The sequence below is a fragment of the Protopterus annectens genome, chromosome 2.part1 (genome assembly GCF_019279795.1).
Source record: "Protopterus annectens isolate FY-2018-M chromosome 2.part1, PAN1.0, whole genome shotgun sequence".
Lineage (NCBI taxonomy): Eukaryota > Metazoa > Chordata > Ceratodontiformes > Protopteridae > Protopterus > Protopterus annectens.
The window spans coordinates 1,493,115,733-1,493,141,631 of record NC_056729.1 but is presented as its reverse complement, the minus strand read 5'-3'; the positions used below and the strand labels follow the sequence as shown (position 1 = coordinate 1,493,141,631).

Below are 25,899 nucleotides of genomic sequence, written 5' to 3'. Positions count from 1 at the left end.
GCAGAACAAAGGAAACTGCACATAAACCAAAAAGAGATGCTAGCTGTACAGAAAGCTCTGACAGCCTTCAAGGATCTACTACAGCCAGGACAACTTGCAATAAAGATGGACAACACCACAGTAATGTGGTACATAAACAAACAAGGGGGCACACATTCCTACCCTCTTTGCAGGCAAGCAATAATCTTATGGAACACAACTCTGGCCTACCAAGTCCAGTTACAAGCTCAATTTCTGCCAGGACAGAAAAACACATTGGCAGACGACCTAAGCAGAAACATCAAAGATCCCCACGAGTGGAAGCTAGACCCACAAATATTTACAATGATAACTCAAAGATGGGGTCTACCAAATATAGACCTGTTTGCCAGTCCTCAAAACTACCAGCTGACAAAATTTTGTACAAGGACATTCCACCATCAAGCTTGGAAAGTGGACGCTGTCTCCTTCAGTTGGAAAAACCTGACAGCATATGCCTTTCCTCCATTACCTCTTCTCACAAAGGTTCTTTTGAAGGTCAAAAATGAGAAACCTCGACTGATTCTCATAGCCCCAGACTGGCCACGCCAGCACTGGTACCCGCTATTGAAGAATATGGCTCACAGCCCACCATGGATATTGCCTCAAATACCTCATTTGCTCACGCAGCAAGACAAGCAGATTCTACACAGCCAGATCGAAACCTTAAACCTGGCTGCATGGCAAATCAATTAAGCATCCCACCAGCCCCTCTTTCACAAGCAGTACTGGATGTTATTTTAGAGGCCAGGAGGCCAAGCACCAGGAAGGCTTACTCGGACAAATGGAAAAGGTATTGTGTTTGGAGCCAAGCTAAAGGCCAAGACACAACTCAGCCTCATATGCCACACATTCTGCAGTATTTAGCTGAGATGTTGCATAAAGGACTTTCTTTCTCCTCAATTAAAATCCATGCCTCAGCTATTTCAGCTCACTATGACATGAATCCACCTTTATTTTCAAATCCTCTTCTAAGGCAGTTCCTCAGAGGGGCAAAAAACATTAGACCACCTAGAAGAGCCCCTACACCAACATGGGACCTCAACTTTGTTCTGGAAAAACTAATGCTACCTCCCTTTGAACCAGCTTTTTCTGCAGACCTTCAGTTTCTATCTTGGAAGACTGCCCTGCTCCTGGCAATAACTTCTGCTAGGAGAGTCTCAGAATTACAGGCACTTATAGCAGTGGAACCTTTCCTCATTTTTCATCAAGACAGAGTTTCTCTACGAACTAATCCTTCCTTCATGACTAAGGTGGTTTCCAGTGTAGCTTTAAATCAAACCATCCACCTACCCACTTTCTTCCCCAATCCACATAACAAAGGTGAGAGACTCCTGCATTCCTTGGACATTCACAGGAAGCTTCGTTACTACTTGTATAAAACTAAGGCTTTCAGAAAAACTGACCAGCTCTTTGTTTCCTATGCTACAGCTTCTCAAGGGAGGGCCATATCCAAGCAAACCATTTCTAAATGGATAGGCCATTGCATATGATTCTGCTATACGCATCATGGGAAACAAGTTCCTCCTACCATTAGATCCCACTCTACCAGGGCAACAGCTACCTTTACAGCCTTTCTCAGGGGGGTTCCTACCAAGGAAATTTTAGAAGCTGGAACTTGGATTTCTGTACACACTTTCACCAAACACTATCACTTACCTCTTTATTCTAAGTCCAGGGCAGGCTTCGCCACTGCAGTTCTGCAGGGCTTCATTGCCTCCACTAACCCTCTATGATGCCTCCACCCTACCTTAGCTTTGTGACTCAACCCAAGTGTGATGACTGCAGCAGGGTAACACGATGAACATAGTACAGTTTTGTACCTACCATAAATGTAGATGTTCGAGTGTTCACCCTGCTGCAGTCTAGGTTACCCTCCCTCCAACCCCTCTGATCTACTGGCTAAATCTTTGCTATGCCTTTCTGATGTATTTGCTTATAGCTGAAGGGATTTTGTGTTTGTACAGTGTTCACACCTTTTGGTACTAATTTGGATCACCTTTTTGGGGGCACCTGACATCTGGGGCAAGAAAAACTGAAGAAAATGGCGTTGGTTGCAATATATGTACCCCTGGCGCACTGACATCAGGGATGAGGCGACAGCAACTGACGTCGGACCAAGACTTTGGAAATCCGGCCGACTGCGGGACCGCCCGACGACAGGATAACCCAAGTGTGATGACTGCAGCAGGGTGAACACTCGAACATCTACATTTATGGTAGGTACAAAACTGTACATTTTATGTATCTGTCAGTAATAATTATATATCCAGGTAGGGCAGCTGAGACTGTCAGACTCAGTCTGATGTGTTTTTGTGGATGACTAGTAAATGCTAAATTTAAAATCCTTTCTCTTTATTTCAGTTCGATAGATTCCATAGCAAAATATTCCAGGCTACATATTGTGCCACTGGTGCCAAGCCGCTTCAGACTGAAATAAGTGACGGTGAAATCATGGATCTTATGCAGGTATATACTGATTTTATGTCAATTGCTAGATGGATAAATGGCACTTTTACCATCCTGGATGTGTATTACCTCTTTGTGTAGCCATAACTAATCTCCACCTTCCTTAGCCCCCTTCTTTATTTTGTTTTCTAATGTCTGTTCAGTTGCTGTGTGCATTATGTTTATTCTTGAATGTTGTTGTTTTATTGCCAACTAAGCACAAATAATTGCATTGACGTTAGCCACACGTGGCCAGCTAACTAGCATGAAGTGCAGATTGTAGAGTAATACAGAATACCAGACGTGATATACACTGTAAATTCTGGCACAGATTAGTGGCATTAACCTGTGAAGTGGTATACACATGTTACATCCCTCTGTTCAAACATCAAATGTTCCCACTTTATTTTGAGGTACGTGTGTGTGTGTGTGTGTGTGTGTGTGTGTGTGTGTGTGTGTGTGTGTGTGTGTGTGTGTGTGTATGTATGTATGTATATGTATGTATATATATATATATATATATATATATATATATATATATATCTATATATATATATATATATATATATATATATATATATATATATATATATATATATATATATATATATATATATATATATATATATACACAAATTGGTCTACTTTCATTCACTGAAAATTAATTTCACTGAATTTCAATTCACCCTCACAAAATCACTGAAAGCTGAAATCATTAAATACTCATTTCACTGAATTTAAGTACTTTTGGACAAATAAAATGTATATGCCCTTTTCCCCACTGTAGTGCAATCCTGGAGATGTCCTTCAAGGTAGCATCTGCAGTCATAACAAATGGGTTGTCCTGTCGTCAGGCAGCCCTTCGGTCGGCCGGATTCCAAAGTCTGGGTCCGGCTTCGGCTGATGTCGCACTTCACCCGACGTCATCTCTGCTGGCCTTCGGGTATAAAGGCATCAGCCGACGCCATTTTCCTCAGTCTTTCTTGCCGCGTGGCGCCCGAAGCAGAAGCTGTTCGCAAGTGCCGGTCGGTCAGATCCAGAGATTACTACTACCGAATACTACATCACATAGCAGCAACTAACCCAGACCTATCCCAAAGGGTTAAAGACATTATCCTTGAAGCCCGCAGACCTTCAACAAGAAGGAACTATGCAGGAAAATGGAAAAGGTTTGTAATTTGGAGTACTGAAAGAGGAAAAGATGTGTCGAACATAGATATTGCTAACATCCTGGAGTACTTGGCAGAGCTTCTACATACAGGCCTGTCTTATTCCTCCATCAAGATACATGCATCAGCTATTTCAGCAGAATACAGCTTCGATCCACCTGTCTTTTCGCATCCTCTACTCAGGCAGTTCCTCAGAGGGATCAAGAATGTAAAACCTCCTAGGAAACCACCATTACCAGCATGGGACTTGAACTTTGTGCTAGAAAAATTGACACTCCCTCCATTTGAACCAGCAGCAACAGCAGATCTTCAACACCTATCATGGAAAACTGCTTTCCTACTGGCAATTACTTCAGCAAGGAGGGTTTCGGAACTACAGGCCTTAATGGCAGTACAACCCTTCCTAATCTTCCATCAAGATAGGGTCTCCATGAGAACTAATCCTACATTTATGCCTAAGGTGGTATCCAGAGTGTCTTTAAACCAGGCAATCCACCTACCTACCTTCTTTCCCAATCCACAGAACAGGGGGGAAAAGACTGCTGCATACCTTGGATGTACATAGACAGTTACGCTACTACCTGGACAGAACCAAAGGTAACAGAAAACTGACCAGCTTTTAGTAGCCTATGCAACAGGAAGGGAAGGAAAAGCAATTTCCAAACAGACAATCTCCAAATGGATAGGAAATTGCATAAGATTCTGTTACTCCTACCATGGAAAACCAATTCCACAGAACATAAGACCTCATTCTACAAGGGCTACAGCCACTACCACAGCTTTCTTACGAAGAGTGGCAACCAAGGACATTATTGAGGCGGCTGCTTGGACCTCCGTGCATACATTTGCCAAGCATTATAATTTACCTCTATACTCTAGATCCCGAGCAGGGTTTGCCACTGCTGTACTACAAGGGATCCTAACTACACCATAATTTTTCTTCCTCCACCCCTAGTTGGCTATGGTATTCTACCCATTTGTTATGATTGCAGATGCTACCTTGAAGGACATAGTACAGTTTTGTACCTACCATAAATGTAGATGTCCGAACAGGATAGCATCTGCAGTCAGGATTACCCACCCTCCTTCCCCTCTGTGGTACTCCTAGGGTATTTACCCTCCTATTAGCTAGCTGGGGGGGAGTCTCTTATGGTGTATTTGTTTGTATATATTTACATACATGCTTATTTTTTGTGTTTGCCTTCTACTTTTTTTTTGGAAACATTGGCATTTATCCAAAATTTAGCTTTCCAAGAGGGCAACTGACATCTGGGGCAAGAAACACTGAGGAAAATGGTGTCGGCTGATGCCTTTATACCCGAAGACCAGCAGAGATGACGTCGGGTGAAGTGCGACATCAGCCGAAGCCGGACCCAGACTTTGGAATCCGGCCGACCGAAGGGCTGCCTGACGACAAGACAACCCATTTGTTATGACTGCAGATGCTATCCTGTTCGGACATCTACATTTATGGTAGGTACAAAACTGTACTTTAGTATATATAGTTAGGGTGTGGGGATGTAGCCCCCCCCCACCTAGTTAGTTTTTATATTTATAAATCTCATTTCACTGAAAGCTAACAATATAAACCAATATAAAACAATATTATGTATATATCTGTATATATATATATATATATATATATATATATATATATATATATATATATATATATATATATATATATATATATAAACATTTGAAAACAAAATGTCAGCTACAAAAACAAAATATCACTATACTTTTCAGTATTATATTTGGGGTATTGCATATTTAGAAAACACAGCATTGATATTCATATTTATTTTCAGCTTACATTTACATTTCAGAATGTTAGTACTTTCCAGACTATTGTTTTAAATACATAGCTAGTACACTTTATTAGTACAGTATACTATCAATTATCAAATATAATTCAACAATTACTTTTCAGTCCTTGTTACTCTCTAACTGGATATTTGCATGAAATACACTTATGATTTTGATGTACTAGGAAATAATACAGGTAAGATCCTTTCATGCAGTCTACCAGTGTATTCTGTGTTCAGATGACAACTTCTTGGGTTACCTTCATGGATGTTTCTCTGGGCGCTTCCATGTCTACCTCTTGGCTGGAAGCAGCTTGAACACAATTTCCACACTCATCACAGACTTTGTAAAGAATAATTTTTTGAACAAATTCTCATCTCAACAGCTTCTCATCCTGAGTGTCACCACTTCTACCTGGATACACTGAGAAGTGCCAGTTGTTCAAGTGTCCTGACATGCATGTACACTTTGACACTGGTGATGCTTAGTCCCAAAGGATTGTATCTGGATTCATATTAACTATCTAATCTGCTGCTGTCCAGAACTGTCCACGCTTTCCCTTAGATTAAAAAAAATCTTTTGGCACCTTTTGATCCCTAAAAGGAAAATACTCCATGATATGTCCCTATCAAAATCCTGACCTCTCATTGGAGACCCACAATCCTCCTCTTCCTCATGTGAAGATGCAGAAACATCACATTCATCATTTCAGATATCTTCACTGTTTGAGAGCCAGACACAAACTGGTATGTTTTCCACATTACAGTTGTATAGCATCTACCACTTCAGTGATGTTTAAGACACTTTTCAGCAAATGGTAATAGTCTGGGCATATTTTAAAATCCTTGCACCAGGTTTTCTCTATATCTTATGAACTCTGGTACTGCCTGTGGCATACCGGGCTAAAATATGTTATTCCTCACCACTGACATCCAGCCACAGTGCCAGGGTAATCCTATGGGCTAGGATCAAGGGCCATTAGCCTGGTACACTCTTATGAACCTGTGGTATGGTCTGTAAATCTCACATTGATGAAATCATTTTTATGTGATAGGGTCTATATTTTCTTACCACTGGTTGACATGTGATAGGGAATGGCCTTAAAAGCACATTGCACAAGCACATTGCAAATATGTAGTACTGCTTCAGGTTATGACCCCCACCTTGTACTAACAACTGCACCACTGAGTTATAATCACTTGTTTCTCCAGGATATCACCCAATGCAGTTTTACTAACAGTAATTGAGACTTGGCTAGAACTATTACATATACATTCACAAACAATCTTTCCAATGAAAGGTTATCAATACCTTTCTAGTGCCAGAACTCCCTTCCTGCTTTAAGATAACAAAGACACCATATATACAATTGTAGTCCACTCTTAAAATGAGACAGATATAATGCTGCCAGAGTACCTATGGGTAATATGGTCACCCTCTGAAAGGCAGATACCAACATGTAATATCGTACCAATACTGAGTCAGTACTCTTGTGAGCTAATAAATAAACCACAAGTCATAACCTTTTATAATTGAATAATACATTATTTTACTTAATAAAAATCAGGTAATAGAGTTGAAAAAAATATATATGCACACAGTTGCATGACTGCATGGGAATAATTAAATAAATCAGCAGAAAACATTAACTCCAGCTAAATTATACTACTCCTATCACTATATGGAGATTACCGTATTCTAACTACTGCTGATTTTTTTATGATCATTCAGCAATTGCAAGAGACATGCAGCCAAAACACAGAAGTTTGATCTCATTGACTCTGCATAAGCAAACTGTGTTCTCTTTCCTCTGCTCTCCATGCAAAGATCATTTACTGCATACAGTCTTGTTTAAAGTCCATCAAAGCCATAGTCTAAGTAAAGAAGAAAGGTCAGTAGTCCTGGATTAGCATTTCTTGCAAGTTAGAACTTTTCAAATCTAAACATATTAAAAAATGAAACTGCTTGTATCGAACAGAATTGTATTTTAAGTAAGGTGTTGCAATCTTTGACAGGAAGTAATATGTGTGCATTTAAACACATTTTCATTCTACTTTTCATCCGTTCATCATTATTGAAAGAATAAATATACATGTCACATATTTCTATATTTTTATCTTTACTTCCACTTTGCTGAAAAAGAACAGTTACAAACATAGCTCTTGTAAAGCAGAAACAAAAAAGGAAAAAAGGCCCCAAAACAAGAACAGATTTGAAGTACAGATACTATTATCCTAAAATATCTGAAAACAATGTTCAATTTTTAGACAAAATAGAGGCATCGTGACTAAAAAATTGGCACAATGGAGAGGTAAGCCCACAGACTTCTTTACACTGTACTTTTGCTATTCTTGCCTCAGAGGTGCTTCTATACATTAGCTGGTACTTCAACACAGAATATTAAGACTATATGTTGTTAATAAGATTCAACATATATTCATACCTCTCAGCTGCCCAGAAATTTGCAGACTGTTCAGAATTTTGCCTTGTATGCTTGGTCTGTTTTTCATAAAATGTGTGGAAGTCATTAAATAATGACAGACATTTGATTTTCAGACTTCATATCCCCCAGGAAATGTAAGCTGATGCAAAAAATGTTTCTAAGTTTATAAGAGCAATATTTAAAATCTGTCTGTATTTTGGGCTTTTGTCCCTCCGTTATTCTGGGCTTTGGATAGCATTATTGCTGTAAGACATTGAGAGGAATGCCTGCTTTCTTTGGTTTGGTTCCATCTGCATCTGTTTTTCTGTTGTCTGACTAGCAAGACACTTGTACTGCCTCTGAAAGGAGGTGCTTGTATTAGTAGTTCTACCCAATAAAAATTTCAAAAATACCCTTCATAGGTAGGTACTAGGCTATCGGCCCAAGGGCCTACGTAAGCTTAGCCAACAAGGTTCCTTCACAAAAGAAATGAAAAATTATATTGACATACATTGTTTGATATATCCATACCTTTACTTCACCATTTAATCCAAGGTTGCAACATTCTAGCCTATGTCTAATGAATTGTCTACTTCATGAGTGCCCCTCATTTTGTCTTCTGTTGAGTTATAAACTCTGTGCCTTTAAATGGCAGGAGTATTGAGGGATTTAGAAAAGATCCATGATTCCTGGCCAAGTGTGACTAAGGTTGATCTCTACAGAGGTCTTATACCTCATGCTTAGTGTTATATGTGGAAAAGTCCACATTACATTTTTAATTTTGTTTGTGTCTTTCGGCTTTTCCCGGTTATGAGTCGCCACAGCGGAACTCCTGTCCGCTAATGATTGGCAGTTGATTTTTACGTACTGGCTTGCCGGGCCTAATGCACAGCCTTCAACGAAGGAATGCCCATTCACGCATGTCGCTACACAGAAGAAGCTCTAACTGAGAATCGAACGGGCAATGTCTAACTGTGAGGCGACAATGCTACCGCAGCACCACCACCGGAGATTCCACATTACATTTTTAATATAGTTTACTATTCTTTCTTTTTTGCATTTATCTGTGAGACCATTAACATTTAAAGACATTACAGAAATCATTGTATTAGAAATTTATTATTCCCACCTTTTGTATGCAACACCTTTTTTGTTAAATGTCTGGTTCCAGCATTTGTGTTACATGCATACACTGTTTGACAGTTTGAACTTTTATATAGTTGTTTCTTGACATATCTTTTGGAGCCTATGCCACATCTTACAAAAGTTTTATTTTATTGAAAGCCCTCAAAAAAAAAAAAAAGAAAAACAATACCCCTCTGAAACCTATTAATTTAAAACTAACACACAGAACTATGTACATCTTCAAATATTGAAGTTTTACCCTCCTAATAGGAACAAATGTCTCAAACTGACAGCCACACTCACTGACTTGAGTTAACCTAAAAGAAAGGTTATTGATGCTAAGACATGTGATGCAGCCTGTGCTTTTACTAAGTGATAACTGGTTTTGTCTTATCTTTATAGCTCTCCTAGCTGGGAGAACCCCTGAATGCTTGCAGAGAACATTATCTCTTCGCCAGATTATTTTTTCATTTCATTTCTTTTTTCCCAGCCAGTCACACTCTCCACCAGACTGTAACCAATTTCTTTTTATCAGATTCTCTCCGTGGAAACATGAGAACCAGACAACCAGTTTCTCATTATCAGACTGTCTCCACATTGACATGAGAACCAGATAGTCAATTTCTCTTTAGCAGATCTTTACGTGGACACGAGGGCCAACTGCAGAAATGCTACTAAGCATACATTCATTTGCTAGAAAGTAAGTCTCATAATATTCAATTCAAAAAGCCAAATGCAGTGCTGCTATCAGTTGAGGCAGGAGACTCACGTAAACATAAAAGAGAGCAAACCAAAGCCAAGTGTGTGACCCTCCAGTGGCAATAAAGCAGAATTCAAAGGAACTTCAAATAAGCTGCATTCATGAAAAATAATAAAGTTTATTCCAAAGAGTGAGCGCTTTCGCCAAAGGCTTCTTCAGACTCTTAAAAACCGTTTTTAAGAGTCTGAAGAAGCCTTTGGCGAAAGCGCTCACTCTTTGGAATAAACTTTATTATTTTTCATGAATGCAGCTTATTTGAAGTTCCTTTGAATTTCTGCTTTTCGTTTTATTGCCACTGGAGGGTCACACACTTGGCTTTGGTTTGCTCTCATAATATTCAATATTTTTTTTCATTTACTTGCTTTCTCTTAAAACTTGCTACTAAATCAGTCTAAGGTCCTTAATCCAGTCAACCCCCATGGAAGAATGAGAAAAAGCAGATCAATATTTCTTTTGTCATTCTGTTTTAACCAGGCTCTTTTTTTACATTCAAGTGCCAGTTTACTATGACTTACCAGAACGGCAGTCTTTCAAACCTCCGATGGATGAAATCAAGGTTTCCAAGGAGCATGTAATCGAACCAACAAAGGTCGAGCACACATGATAAACTCAACCTTTTGGCATGCGACGTACTGACACTATGAAGGGAGGTCGCGCTTCATTGAGTAATAGGGAATTAGCCCATTTCTGCACTGTAGTGTGATCTTGGAGTTGAAGTTGGTATATTTAATGTGCAGGGGGGTGTGGGGGCTGCTGGGGGGCATAGCCCCCCTTCAAAATAATAGAATTAACATACCATTGACTGTAGAGTTCAACGGTATGTTAATTTGCATAGCAGGAGGTGAGTGACATCAGCTCTGGCTTTGTCGAATACATTGAACCATGGTTGTCTATGTATTCATTTTCTCTTTGATTTTCTATTCAAAATTTCATATTCAGCATTTTGGTTCGACATTTTACACGGTCGACTGAAGGTGATTCGAAATTTCAATAGTAAACCTATAGTTGATTTTGGAAGTACTGCTTATTTTGCAGGGAGGTTTAAAATTGTGGAAACCCCATGAATTCACTTTCCTTTACCTAAATGGATTTAAGTACATCATCAGAGGAAGGGCCATAAAACACTTCTTTATTCAGGGAAGTATTCAGAATCTTAACTTTGTCATCTTAATGGTAAATTATGTTAATGTAGCAAGGCAAGTCTTCACAACACTGATCCCAGAGCAGTTGCTCTAAAAACAGTATTAGCAGTGTCATAAGTACCATTTAAAAAATTTCATTAACCTAAAGGCAGAGACAATACAAAGTAATACAGAAATGCTTTATACTCTGCAGAAGACAGGTCAGCAGTAGTATTAATTAGGCAAGCCAGAAGAAAAAAAATTGTAGGTTTAAGTCCATTATTATATTATTTGTCAGACTCTCTTTGAGAAGGTAGAAAAACACACAAACAGCCAGCACTTCACCAGTATCTTACTTTCTTTATTCCAGCGATCTGGTACCTCGGCAATTCGCCTTCAAGGATCACAATTAATTGAATACAAACATCATATTTATATACTCAATGAGACAATTAATCTCCTAATTAGTTAATTAAACAATAAAAAAGTTTTAAAGTGACCATGAACTTATTATAAATATAAAATGAATAAATATATGTGTATATATGCTAATGTAAATAATTCATTAACTACCTAATTCCTGATTCATGCCATTAGGCTTTAGAGTATGAAACTTGAAAATCATTCTAGTTTCAAGCTCCAATAATTTTACTACAATGTCATCTCCTCTCTTTGAGAAGGTGTCTGACTGTCATGAAAATTACTGGTTGCAAGGAAAGTATACTCAAAACGCTGGCCACAAAGAAGGAACAGCTATAGGAAGAAGGAAGCCTACCTGTTACAAGACACATTTTTAATAGTACTCTGGCAGTATTTTTTGCTCCCTCTAAGGTTCCCAAAGCCTTAAAATAACACTTAGCAAACATTCTTATGAACTCCTGGAGAAGAACATATGTAGTTTAATGTTCTCTTTTTTTGGGAGATACTTCCCAAAGAAGAAGCACCTTGAAGGCTGGTCCCTTCTCTAGGAAAGAAGTTCCTCATGATAGCTCAGTGAAGAAGTATCCCCTCGGTCCTTTTCCCGAGGCTGGTAATATTGATTCTCTCTATCATGAAGAGGGCATCTAAACAGCTGCAGAGGATATGCCTGCCCCCCAGTCCTTAGTGGCTTCTCAATGAAAACACCATAGGGACAAACATAGATGATAAGCAGTCCTAGGAAAGTACAGTTGTGTATACTTACCATAGATGTAAATGTTCAAGTGTACTCACTGTTGCAGTCCTAACTTGTGAGATTTCCCACCGTGGAGGCCAATGGCCAGCCAGACTACCAGAGAAAAATCTCCCTCCTCCAACAGCTGGTGGATGCCCTAGCCAACATCAGTATACTCCGGTATAAGGGGAGTTGGCCAGTGCCAGCATCTCAGTTTTTTCTTGCCCCCTAAAGGTAGGAGCCCCCCAAATGGGCCCTGATGTCAAGAATCTGGAACACTGAAACCTAAGGAAAGGAAGCATAAGAAGATGGTTCGCCTGACTTGAGAAGAAGCTAGTCCAAGCCTACCCTGTAGACTGGGGGGTAGGAGTGAGGCAAAGAATACTTCATCAGTGAATACACTTGAACATCTACATTTATGGTAAGTGTACGCAACTGTACTATGTTCTTTGTGTTTCACTGTTGCAGTCCTGACTTGTGGGATGATTCCCAAAGCTGAGAAGAAGGGAGGATGGCAGATTAGGGACCGGTGAGGATGCCATGCAGGATGGCAGTGGCAAATCCTGTTTTGGACTTGTAGATGGCTGATAGATGGTAATGTTTGGTAAAGGTATGCACTGAAAGCCAGGTAGCACCGTCCAGGATATCTTTGGTGGGTACCCCTTTAAGGAAGGCAGCAGAGGCAGCAGTTGCCCTAATGGAATGTGTCCTTACAGCATCGGGGGCTTCTTAACATGGTGGCTGTAACCAAAGGAAATACAGTGAGAGATCCATTTAGAGATGGTTTGCTTGGAACCCGTTTTCCCTTCAGAATCAGTGGCAAAGGTCACAAACAGCTGGTCTGACTTCCTCATAGTCTTTGTTCTGTCTAGATAGTAATGGAACTGCCTATGTATATCTAAGGAATGAAGTATTCTTTCCCCTTTATTTTGAGTAGGGAAGAAGGTAGACAGATAAATGGCTTGATTTGAAGTGGTGTCTGTCACCACCTTGGCCATAAAGAAGGGGTTAGTTTCGAGTGAGACTTTGTCTGGGTAGAAAATGAGGAAAGGTTCCACTGACATGAGTGCTTGTAGTTCCAAAACCTTTCTAGCAGAAGTGATGGCTAACAAGAAGGTAGTCTTCCAAGTCAAGAATTTTAAGTCAGCAGAAGCTGCTGGTTCAAATGGTGGAAGGGTAAGTTTCTTCAGAATAAAATTAATGTCCCAGGGTGGGGCCAGAAGCCTTCTGGGTGGCCTGATGTGGTGTACAATCTTTCCCTTGTCCTAGGTCAAAAGGTCCAATCTGTGTGGCAGCTGTCTTGGTTTCATGTTGGCTAAGCTTTCTGGAGTCTTCTTTCTCTGGTGTGGACCAACCGACACACTGACTGGAACTCAGCTTCCGGTTCCAGCTGCAAGAAAGAGATGTACTCTTGATGCCAGCCAACTCCCCTTATACCCGAACATATTGACATCAGTTACAGCATTCACAAGCTGTTGGATGAGGGAGATTTTTCTCTGGTAGTCAGGCCAGCCAAGGGCTTCCACGGCACAGAATACCACAAGTCAGGACTGCAACAGTGAAACATGAAGAACATCAACAATCTGGTCACAGCAGAGTCACTCATCAGCAGCTGAAGCAAAGGGAAAGCTGGAGTAAAGAACAAAGCCTCCTGGATAGCATTTATTTTCTTGTGGCTTAGGGAAAGAATGATGGACTTACAGGGAACCAGGTCCAAGTCATAGCTATATATTTACACACACACCAACACACACATAGTACATGTATCTACACATATATATATATATATATATATATATATATATATATATATATATATATATCTGTGTGTGTATGTGTATATATGTGTATGTATATATTTATATGTGTGTGTGTGTATATGGGTGGCTTGTATTTGATTTAAATACAGGTTTGTTGACATCAGTTTAATTGACCGCATTTAGTCAATATATGCAGGTAGCTGACAGGTGTGTGAGATCGGCAGTCCCCGGGTTTAGGAATATTTCTCTTCCTCAGGGATTGAGTGATCTTGGAGTTGGTATACATAATTAGCAGGGAGTGTGGGGGGTGCAGGGAGGTTTGCTCCCCCTGCAATAAACAATTTTTTTTTTTTGTTTTTGCTTGAAAATTGCATCGGCCAAGGTTGTTCGTTAGTGCATGTGCAGTAATGTGTCAGTGTTTGCTTTGTCAGCTTTTTGCAGTCAACATTTCAGAGAAGGAGCAGAACTGCCAGTATAAGAGGGACATATGGACATGCCAAAACCAAAAAGTCAAGTCAACTTGAGAAAATGCATAAAACAAACAAGGCATATGGACCTGATAATGCAGCCACAGTTATCACGTTGACCTGGTTATGCATAACTGAATCAACTTGCTAAAATTCGAACTTTCTTGCCACAAGTTCATGTATGCATATGTTTGTCTGTTCTTTGTCTAGGGATTCATACAGGTTGGCTTCAAAGAATCTTAGAATATACAAGGCAACTGAACTATGTGACCATTTATGCCATATGGCCAAAGTTTTCAGGCAGATAAATGCTCCATTGGTGACCCTTCCTCTTTTGTATAACTTTTTGTGTAAAAAGTTTCTTATGTCTGTCAGAAGAAAAGCTGTGTGTGACTCTACACATCATATACTTGCAATAGCTCCCATTTGATTTGTTTGATTGTTTTGCTCAGGGCCGAACATGATGTTAAATCCTATAGTATCTGTTATGTGTTTGGCTATAAGATTATTAGCAGAGGTCTTAATTCCGTTAGGGCTTACTTAGAAAATAAACGTCTTCAGGACTTAACTTGTGCATCTATGGCGTGATCTTCTTCCTCTGTAGACCTCCCCCCTCAGGTAAAAAAATAAAGAAAAGAAGAACTTTGAGAGAGGTGCCACATAATAGCCAAATATCTTTATCTCACATTCATTTTGAGCCTGACAACTCTGTCAAGGTACTTGCAGAGATGTCCATTTACTTTTCCTGGACCTCTAATGTGCCCCCTTTTGAAAGCTGTTATGGTTAAGGGTACTTGCACATCTTATAAGACTGAATGTTTGGCTGAGACAGTCAGGAAGGGAGAACTCAAACTGATATTATCTGAGGGTGAGGGAGGCATCCACCAGCTATTATTTAAAGAGGAGGTCCATGGCTAATTTATGGAGTTTAGACCTATTGCTTCCAGCCCAAAGGCCATATTTTTGGACACTGAGGAAACGTATTCAAATACTAATCACGTCTCCTCCTTCTGCCCCTTCCAGTCAGAAAGTTAAAAAAGGAGGACTGATTTGATTTTGCTTAAGGTCTCTTTAAAGCAGTTCATTCTTTTCAGTCTTCTCTGCCTGCTTCCTCTTCTTCCACTGCCACTGCCTGGAAGAGGAACAGAGAGTCATAGGTTCATAGATTGATACTAGGCTATCTGCCCTAGGGCATTTATAAGCCTAGCCAGAGTGTGTTTGGCTTTCGCCACCCTTTTAGATTAGTTGACTGTGCCTCTGTATAGTAGGTCACAGAAGATAGCCCTTTTGAGGTTAGTTTACTGTACCTCTGTCTAGTAGGGACACAGAAGGGATCCCAGGGGTAAACTTATGATCTCCCATCCACTCGTCAAGATTTCTCTTGAAGAGGGCCATTGAGGGACTCTGCCTAACATAGATTGGGATTTTGTTCCAGAGTGAGGGGAGCCTCTGGGATATGAATCTGTCCCCCCAGCATGTCCTATTTATTTCTGTGCTGAGGTTTAAGTCCCTGGAGCGTGTAGCTCTAAGGGATTTGGATTTCCTAAGGTGGAGCATGTCCATTAATTCTGGGTTGGACATGGCTTTGTACGTCAGGCACAGATCGCCTCTGAGTAGGCGGCAAGCAACTGAGTAGAGCTGGAGTTTCTTTAGCCTAACTGCGTAGGGCATCTGTTTGAGTCCCTTGATCCTCTTGGTGAGGTACTTTTGAGGTCTTTCCAGTTGCTGCAGGTGTCGGGTAAGGTACATCCCAAATGGTGCATTGTATTCAATTATGGGCCTGATGAGTGATGAGTAGAGTGGCACAATAACCTCTCTTGATCTAGATGTGAACCCTTTCGTGATAAGGTGGGCTATATAGAAGGTCTTTCTAACCACTTTGGCAACGTGATTGTCAAAGGAGAGATTGCTATCTACTTGGGTCCCCAAATCCCTAATTACTTCTTCTGTACTTAATGGATTACCACCTATGTGGTAATTTGTGGGCACTTTGTTTTTCCCAAAGGGGATGACTATGCACTTTTTGGCATTTAGCTTTAGGCCATGGATCTGGCACCAGTTACCCGTCTCTGTGAGACCCTTTTGGAGGATGCTTGTGTCAGTCAGCGAGTCGATTATGGCATCCAGTTTGCAGTCATCTGCAAACTTGGTCAGCCATAGTCCTCCCATGTTAGCCTGTACCTCAGAGAATTATATACCGAACAAGAGAGGTCCCAGGACTGAGCCACTTGTAACTGGTTTAGAGTCTGACATGACACCTGCAAATCTGACCATGTGGGTTCTATCCCTTAGCCAGTTTGCAACCCATCTTGTGACATAGGGGTTGATATTTAAGCTGGTGAGCTTATTTATGATGTCTGAGTGGGGTATTGTGTCAAAGGCTTTTGCGAGGTCCAGGTAGGCTGTGTGCACTACCTTCCCTTCATCTATGTCCTTGGTGACTATTTCAAAGAAGTCGACCAGGTTCAAGAGGCAAGATCTGCCCTTAACAAAGCCGAATTGGGTAGGATCCAGTGTTTGGAGGTTCCCAATGTCTTTGTTTATGAGTTTCATGATGATACACTCCATAGCTTTGCAGACCAGGCTAGTCAGGCTTATAGGGCGATAGTTACTGGGGTCCATTGTGGCACCACCTTTGTGGAGTGGGACCACTGTTGCTGTACGCCATTCCTTGGGTACATATCCTGTAGTAAGGCTGAGATTGAACAGTGACTTTATGTGAGGGTTCAGTTCTTGGAGTTCATGTAAGACGCAGCCCGGGCCACCGTCCGGTCCCATTGATGCTGTGTTTTTTGCTTTGGAGAGGGCAGCTCTCACCTGTGCATCTGTGATGTCAGGGAGGCTACACTCTGTTGGGATAGACATTTGCTCTTTTGGGGGGAAGGGGGGGGAGTTTGCAGTGAACCTGTCTGCCAGGATATTGGCAATGTCTGTGGGTTCAGTGTATTTTTTGTCATTTTGAACTAACTCAGACCATATCTGGGAGTTGCCACCCAGGTTCCTGACATAACTAAAGAAGGCCTTGTGATTATCTTTAGCATCTTGTGCAATTTTTGTTTCGAAGCTGGCCTTAGATGATTTTATGAGGGATCGTAGTTTCTTGTTAGTACTGATCAGAGATGCCTTCCCTTTTTGGGATTTTGCTCTATCATGTAGTAGCTTCCTCCTTCTGTTGTATAGCTTATTTATGGCTGAGGTCCACCAGACAGGTCTCCTGCCTTTGGAGGAATGAGTCTTGGTTTTATTTGGGATAGCACAATCCATGCATTCCTGTAGGTCACCTCACTTCTGAGGAAGAAGAATTATCAGATTCTGATCAAGAAGGACTAGATTAGGCCTCTTAGATTCCTTCACCTACTGATCTTGAATTTTAGGTAGATGACACTTTATCCTCTGAGTCCAGTAATAAGGGGAATTTATTTCAGGGGCACTATTGCTAAAATGAGTCTTTTTAAGTGTGGAGGGAGTAAAGAGATTTTTACTCCCAGAAAACATACTATGAGCTTTTGAATATGCTGTTATCCCTCAATTTCTGGAAGCACTGGTAGATATCTTTTCAGCTGTTTTGTTTTCTATAGATTTCCAACGGCAGGCCCTTAAGAAGCTTGACAGGTTTTATTGAGTTCCTGGTAGTCATAAGTACCTTCACAAAAATTCTACTGCTGACCCTGCTATAATTTCTCTCTAGATCCTGACAAATGTACTAGAAACCTTCCTTCCTTTAATCCACTTCCCAATGGTAAGGACATCAGATATTTTGATAAGTGTGGCAAAAAAGTGTGTAATCCTGCCACCTTAGTTTTTAGCGATATTAATTACCAAACTATATGACCAAGTTACTCATATCTATATTGAGCAATACTTGACAAAGCTACGTAATTCTGATGTGAAATTTAATCTGGTGGACGTACTAAATTCTGCTTATTGGGTAGCTAAGCACACTACTACATATGGATATGGTGCTTTTGATGCTGCCTCAAGAGCAGTTGCAATTGGTGCTATTATAAAAATGCATGCCAAGTTAAGATTACAGTCCTTCCCTGAGGATGTTAAAGATCTGTTATTAAATGCTACTGTGGATAAGGACTTATTATTTGGTACAGCTTCTGGTGTTTTCAAAAAGCTAGAAGAAAGAGGAAAATTCATGCAGGGTGTTAAAACAACTTTTCTTATTTCTAGTTCCTAAGTTTCAAAAGGAAAGGTCCCTTTTTTGTACACATTAGAAAGCTGGTCAGCAGAAGTCTAGAAAAGAACAGTTTGAAACAAAATGATAAGGAGACTCTGAAAGAAGGCGTAATGGATCTTAGTATGCAACACTAAAAAGAAAAACAATCTTCTGACTTTCCTTGCTTGTTATCCCTCCAGCCAACCTCAGAAAATTGCAGGGAACCCTTCTTGTTGTTTTCCTGTATTGCAAACTATAACCATGGTCTCTTGAGAACTAGATATTACACAGTGTGTTTACAGACTCCATTTGGTATCCTTTCCTACATCCTCAGGAATCCCTCAGATCTCCAAGGATCAGCTTCACCTCATTTGTCCAATTATTTCAAACTTACTGCTTCAGGAGGTCAGAGTCAATGGCTGCAGACCAGTAGGAAAAGATTTTACTCAAGGCTTTTTCTGGTTGCTAGGAAAGAGGGCACCTGGAGGCCCATTCTAGATCTGTTCAGCTAAACCTGGAATATTCAGGAACTAATCTAAGGCTAAATTCCTGCTATTAAGCGATAACCTGGCAAAACTTCAAGCCCCCATAAACTCTGAGAACACTGCTGCCTATGCAGAACTGTTCACAGCAACCCTATACAAGCATGTTAATAGCTGTATAGAGGCAGCTGTACCCACCAGGAAGAAGTATAGAACTAACTAAAACAACAAGCCACCCTGGTGGAATCACAAACTCAGTCAGCTGTATAACAGAAGGAAGAAAATCATGGCAAAAATTAGGAGGTGCAGCACACAGCAGGATAAAAGCTCTCTCAAACTAAGCAAACAACTCGAGGACAAATAAAGTCTACCAAAGTCAAATTTGAGGTAAATCTGGCTTCCCAGGCCAAAGACAACCACAAGGGATTCTTTAGCTATGCCCACAATCTCAAAGGCAATACACAGTTGTGTGCAGAGCTCATTGTAAATGCAGCCACATATAATGAGCCAGAAAATATAGCAAACCTACTGGCCAATAAATTCAGCTCCAACTTTACTATTCTCTCCCCCTCAACTTTCCCTCAGGAAATACCATCAAATATAACTCCACCTGCTATCACTAGGGAACAGGTCCTTAATACTCTCTATAAGGCCAAGAACAATGCATCAATGGGCCCAGACAGAATCTCAGGATGCCATCTAAATAGCATCAAACATGACCTATCAGGTCCTCTGGAATTGCTGTTTAACTGTAGCCTCCAAACACCCTTGTGCCTCATATGAAAGGCAACAGTCTTCCTTCTGCACAAAAGTGGGCCATGTACAGACCCTGGAAACTACAGACCCATAAGTCTCACTAGTTGTATATGTAAAGCCATGAAAGAATTGTCATAGATATGATCAATAGTTATATAGTTAACCTTCAGACAATAGACCCAGCTTAGTTTGGTTTCATCGAGGGTCATGCCTACTCAACCTGGTGGACTTTGAAAAGGTCAGCAAAGCAGTGGATGAGTGAAAAATGGTTCACACTGCCTACCTTCACCTGGCCATGGGATGTGACATAATAGCCCACTCAGGCATTCTTGACAAACTCAAGAAGTTATATACTTATCTGTATGTCACCCAGTGGATAGCCAACTGGTTCACAGATAGGACCCAGGAAGTTAGAACTGGGGAGTCTACCTCTACAAAGAGGCCATTCACAAGTGGAGTCTCTCAGAGATCAGTCCTTGGACTGCTTCTTTCTGGCATTTACTTCTCTGAAGTCAATGCCAATGGCAATGGTCTCTGACTGATTAAATTTGCAGATAATTGCAAATTAGGATCTGTCATTGAATCCCACACTCTTCTCCAGAAAGGGCTGACAGACAAACAACTGGTTTCAGAGCCATGGACTAAAACTAAATGCCAAGAAATACATAATAGTATCTTTCGGGAAGTCATCCACCCCTGGTAACTATCATATTGACAATAACCCCCTTAGGGATGACCCAGTAGTCAAGGACTTAGGGACACACATAGACAGTAATCTAGCCTTTGACCATCATGTGTCTACAGTAGTGAGGAAAACATTCTATGTTGGGCAACTTATAAACAAAGGTATGGCATCTAAGTCCAAGGAAGTCATTGTTCTACTGTATTTGGCATTCATCAGACCTGTCATTGAGTACAATGCCCCCTTTGATATGTAGCTAACCAGGCATACCCAACAACTGGAACATCCGCAGAGGTTCCTCACCAAAAGAATACAGGGCATAAGTAAAATGTCCTATGCAGACTGCCTCAAGGCCATATCCCTGTATTCTGGTTCCTACAGGCTTTTGAGGGGAGATCTATGCCTGGCATACAGGACATTGTCAGACACCACTCTGATAGATCTCCTGCATATTCACAAAACAAACAGTACCAGAATTACCCATTCTAAAGACTTAAACCTTGCCTGTGAAATAAATAGGAACTGCTGGAGAGACAGGTATGTATCCCAGAGACTACCCCATTTCTGGAACAGGCTTCCCATCCATGTGGACAAGAGTTCCTCCCTAACCCAATTCAAGTGCAACTTGGACAATTGGATGGGGAACAGGAAATTCATTCCTGGTTTGGCACCTATGTTTCTAATGGATGTAGGCAACCTGTAAATGGTTCATCTCCCAGGGCCTGCTTGTAAGTGTTTCATCTCCCAAGCCCCTGCTTACACTTATCAAGGATATCAGAACTTGTCAGAGATTTTGAATGCATGGCTAGGCTTAAAAGACCCTTGTTTGGCAGTAGCCTATTAAGGACCTATGAACCTACAAATATGTTTATGCTGATTCCAAAATTTAAAATGCTGTCATTTCAAACTCTTTTCCATCTACTTTTCTATTTAGCCTTTTCTAGATGTAAAGACACTCATCTGCATATTTGTATTTGCAAGAAGAACACAAGATTATTTTGGGATTGCATTATCAGTTTACTTATTTGCCCTTTGGACTATCTACCACTCAAAGAGCCTTTACCAAACACCTTGCTTCAGTAGCAGTTTACTGCAGTCTTCAAGGCACAGACATTTTCCTTATCTGGATGATTGCCCGATTTCAGCCTCAATCAGAAAACTTTAACAGTTTTAGGTATTAGAATGAGTCTTCCACCACCTAGGATTCACCCTGAACCTGATAAAAGTCATCCCTGCTTCTGACTCACAAACTGATTTTCCCAGGATGTCTTTTTGAAAGTCACATGATGACTGCCTTTCTTTCCCCAGAAAAGATGCAAACTTATTATCAGGACTTTCTCAATATTTCTCTGCAGAAAATGTCTACTGCAAGAGAATTTCTAACAGCTCTACTTTTCATGGCTTTTCCATTCAGATAATTCCTTATGCCAGACTTCACATGAGAAAGATCCAGTAGTTCCTCAAGATTTTAAACCCATTTTACATAAGGAAAACATTTTAAGTGAAATGAGGACACATGAATTAGAAGAAACAATAATAGATAACCCTGGTTCACACAGAATACAAGATGTTGAGAGAAACAATAAGTTCTCAGAAGCACTGATTATAACATATAGTGAAGACTTCAGACTACTTAAATGGATTTTTGAAAAAAACTGGGTCATATTAAATGAAGAAGAAGAGTTTAGAAACATATTAGGTGTAAAGCCATGTATTGTTAACAGGAGAGGGAAAACTTTAAAAGAATTAATTCAGTATAAAGAGAATTATAGTGAAAGTGTCCTGCATGGCATGAGGTGGTGTGGTGCATGTAAATGATGCCACAGAATAAAAATTAATAATGAATTTATTATAAGAAATAAAATATATATGATAAAAGGAAAATACAGTTGTGAATCTAAGGCAGTGGTATATTTAAGTAAGTGCAAATTATGTTTAGCTTTTTACATAGGAAAAACGGAGAAAAAATTCTCCCGTGTATATGAGCATGAATATGCCATTAGAAAAATGAATTTATCTAATGCCTTAGCAAAGCATGTAAAAGACCATCCAGGGCACCAGTTTAGCTACATCATTACTGACAGTGTAGTAATAGATGATAAAAAAGCATGGGGCTTGTTATTAGAATTGAGAGAGCTTGAATGGCAAGTAAGGTTACAAGCAGACAGCTGGCCAGGAATCAATGAATGGAGTTCCATAACTCCAATCTTGAAGCTTTATGCGTTAAAAAGAAGTAAGATAAAATAAATGTGTTTCACAAAGGAAACAAATAGATAATTTATAGTGAATTTAGAGTTGAATAAGGTTTTATATGCATGAATGGGGCAGCATTGTTGTTGTTTTTTTTAAACTGAATATTGCTTTAAATGAAATGTTACTTGATTAAGAAGAAATTATGTCACTATAAGGAAATGTATTTAAAATGGAGGGAAAAATTTAAAATTATGTCTGAAGAAGTTTAATATTCATTTAAACAAAAGCGCTAACATTTTAATACAGTTTTATTTTTGGAATAAAGCTCGCAATCATTTTATACTTCTAAATGGTGGTTCGTCTTTGTGGATTTAGCTGACACGTTGCCTGCTTTTTTGTTTTTGCAAGTTTATCAACGCAGTTTGTGGTTTTTATTCAGTTCCTCAAGTTTGTTTGGGCTCAACCCTCTAAATTGCCGTGTTCATGTTCACAGCTTTGTAAAGAAAGAAATCTTTGGTGAGCCAAACAAGTTTTATCCGATATAGCGGTCCCCTTTTCTCCTCCCAGTCCCTCTCAGATATTGGCCACAGTTGCTTCAGACTTTGCTTGGGGGGGGGGGTTGTTTCTCATGGGACTGAGGGACAGGGAATTTGGGAACTACAACACAAACACAAGCACATCAACTTGAAAGAGATGATGGGTCTTATAAATTCTCTGAGAGCTGAGCTGTGAATCAGTTATGTTCCCTATGCACTCTTCTAATGATGACAGACAACACAGCTGTAATGTAGTACATAAACAGTGCGGAATTGTAATCACCTGGGATGTAGCTATTCATCACAACTGATTTATTCAGGCAACTTAATTCCTTCAGGGAAAATAGCATGGCAGACTCCCGAACAGATCCAAGACAGACCCTCAGGAGTGAATGCTACACTGAGATGTCTCCTTGCAAATAATCCCTCAGTTGGGAATTCTTCAAATAGATCTGTTTGCCTGCTGTCACAACAGACAGCTGAAACAGTTGTGCTCCATATCACCTTGCAAAGAGGCTTAGAAGACAAATGTTTTTTTCAGAAAACTAGACAGGGGTGTTCCTTATGCCTTTCCACTCTTTCTTAGTTTTTCCAAAATCCTTCAAAAGCTAAGGAAGAACTTACCAAATATGTTATTGGTGACCCCCTTTTTGGCCCAGACAGCACTGGTTCTACTTCTCATGCAACAGGCAATCACCAGAAACCTTCTCAAGAAGCAAACTTATTCACATAGGACAAGAGATCTCTGATTCACCCAAATATCCAAAATCTGAACTTAAATCTGAATCTCTTCACTTATCAGACCAATGATAGAGTACAATGCCCCATTCGGGATGTATCTCACCCGACATCTGCAGCAATTGGAGAGACCCCAAAAGTTCCTCACCAAAAGGATAAAGGGACTCCAAAATCTGTCATATGCTGCCAGATTGAAGAAACTCCAGCTCTATTCAGTCGCATACCGTCTGCTCAGAGGTGACATATGCCTGACATACAAGGCCATGTCCAACCCGGAATTAATGGACATGCTCCACCTCAAAAAATCCATATCCATCAAAACCACTAGAGCAAGCGACTTAAACCTTAGCACGGACATAAATAGGACGTGCTGGAGGGATAGATTTATCACTCAGAGACTCCCTATGCTGTGGAATAAAATCCCAGTCCATGTGAGGCAGAGCACCTCGCTGGCTCTGTTCAAGAGAAATCTTGACCTGTGGATGGGAGATCGTAGGTTTACCCCGGGAATCATCTCTGTGTCACTGCTGGACAGAGGCACAACAAACTAATGGGCACAGTATTTTTTCATATAAGGGGTGGCGTAAGCCACAAAAATTTGGGCTAGGCTTATAAATGCCTTAGGGCAGATAGCCTAGTATAAACCTATGAACCTATGAACCTATAACTGTTTAGATGATAGGTTTTCTAAAATTTTAGCCATCCATTTTTCTCTGGACATGTAACTAGTAGTGAAAGAGAAAAAAAACATGCTACTAGGTAATACTACATGTCCATGTGAAAAGCAGTTTCTCTTTGATGCTAAAATAGAAGGCAAGATCCATCCCAAGTCAAGACACTCCTGATTCTTCTGTACCTGTGTGAATTGCTCAGTGCTAACCTTAAGTAAGTAACCTTTTGGCCATACCCCATTATATTCAGTTTTCAAGGTTAAGCAACTTTTAAAAGCTTTTTGTTTTCTTAGACCAACAAGAAAGAAGGTGGCTCTGAATCAGGAACTGAACCTCCCTTTAAAACTGCAAGCAGCTTTTTACTAATTTTTTAACTTGGAAGACTGTACATTTCGTAGCCTTACACTGCTAAATTGGTATCTGAATTACAGACCGTCATGTCTGTTTAACCTTTATTGTTTTTTTTACAAGGACATGATGAGTCTTAGAACCAAGCCTCATTTTATGCCTATAATAGTTTTGGAAGTTAATCTTAACCATTCCATTCAATTCCCGCCTTTTACCCTAATCCACAAAATAAGGCAGATAATTCTTCATTTCTGGGATGTTCCATAGATAGAGATAATATTTGGATAAGACTAAAGTTTTTTTTAGGAAAACTAATCAGCTTTGTGTATCTTATGATGAAAAGAAAAAGGGACAAACAAATTCTAAATAAACATTTCCAGACAGGTTTCCCTTTCCATTCAATTGTGCTTTTCTGACCATAGCAAAATGCCTTCTAAGAATGTTAAGGCTCCTTTTAATAGGGCACTTGGCACGTCTGGAGCTTTTCCGAAAGGTGTTGATTCCAGATACATTTTGGAAGCAGCTACTTAGTCCAATGTGCATACATAAAACCAAACATTACAAACTGTATGCTCTTTTTTTTAAGAGCCATGACACTGTTTTCACAAGGGTTGTTCTACAGGACATTCTGGACACTACTTCAGCTTATAAACCGTCTCTTTTTGACCTTTGACAATTGTCCCCACCTGTAATAAATACTGCAGCAGTGACCATATGAAGAACATAGTACAGTTGTGTAGGTAACTTAGCATAATAAATAAATCATTGCTGCAGTACAGATACCCTCCCTCCATCCCCCTCAATGGATCTCTTCCTTGGATGGGTTGTGTATCCCTTCCATCATTTGTATCTGTTTACTCCTTCATAGGCTCATACTAGTACTAGTTAAGTTAGTACTAGGCTAACTGTCCTTGTGGGCTATTTTAAATCTAGCCAATTACCCCATGTAAGAATAAAACTCTTCACTTTGTGTCTGTAAGGTAAAACACCTTAACCATTATACCAGCCTCCTCCCTCTCTCTATGATAGCGCTTAACTTTGAGCTATAGGATTCAGCCTCACATTTCAGGGACAAG

The 25,899-nt window shown here is 40.1% G+C and overlaps 1 protein-coding gene across 4 annotated transcripts in view; it reads left to right on the top strand.

The window, feature by feature from the left end:
* Positions 1 to 25,899, top strand: part of CCDC27 (coiled-coil domain containing 27) — a 1,043,518-nt gene that overhangs the window by 964,745 nt on the left and 52,874 nt on the right. For all 4 annotated transcript variants that reach the window (XM_044062954.1, XM_044062953.1, XM_044062952.1 and 1 more), the window contains one exon: positions 2,383 to 2,487. In XM_044062954.1, the coding sequence (XP_043918889.1) occupies positions 2,383 to 2,487 (105 nt within the window). The remainder of the gene's footprint in view (positions 1 to 2,382; positions 2,488 to 25,899) is intronic.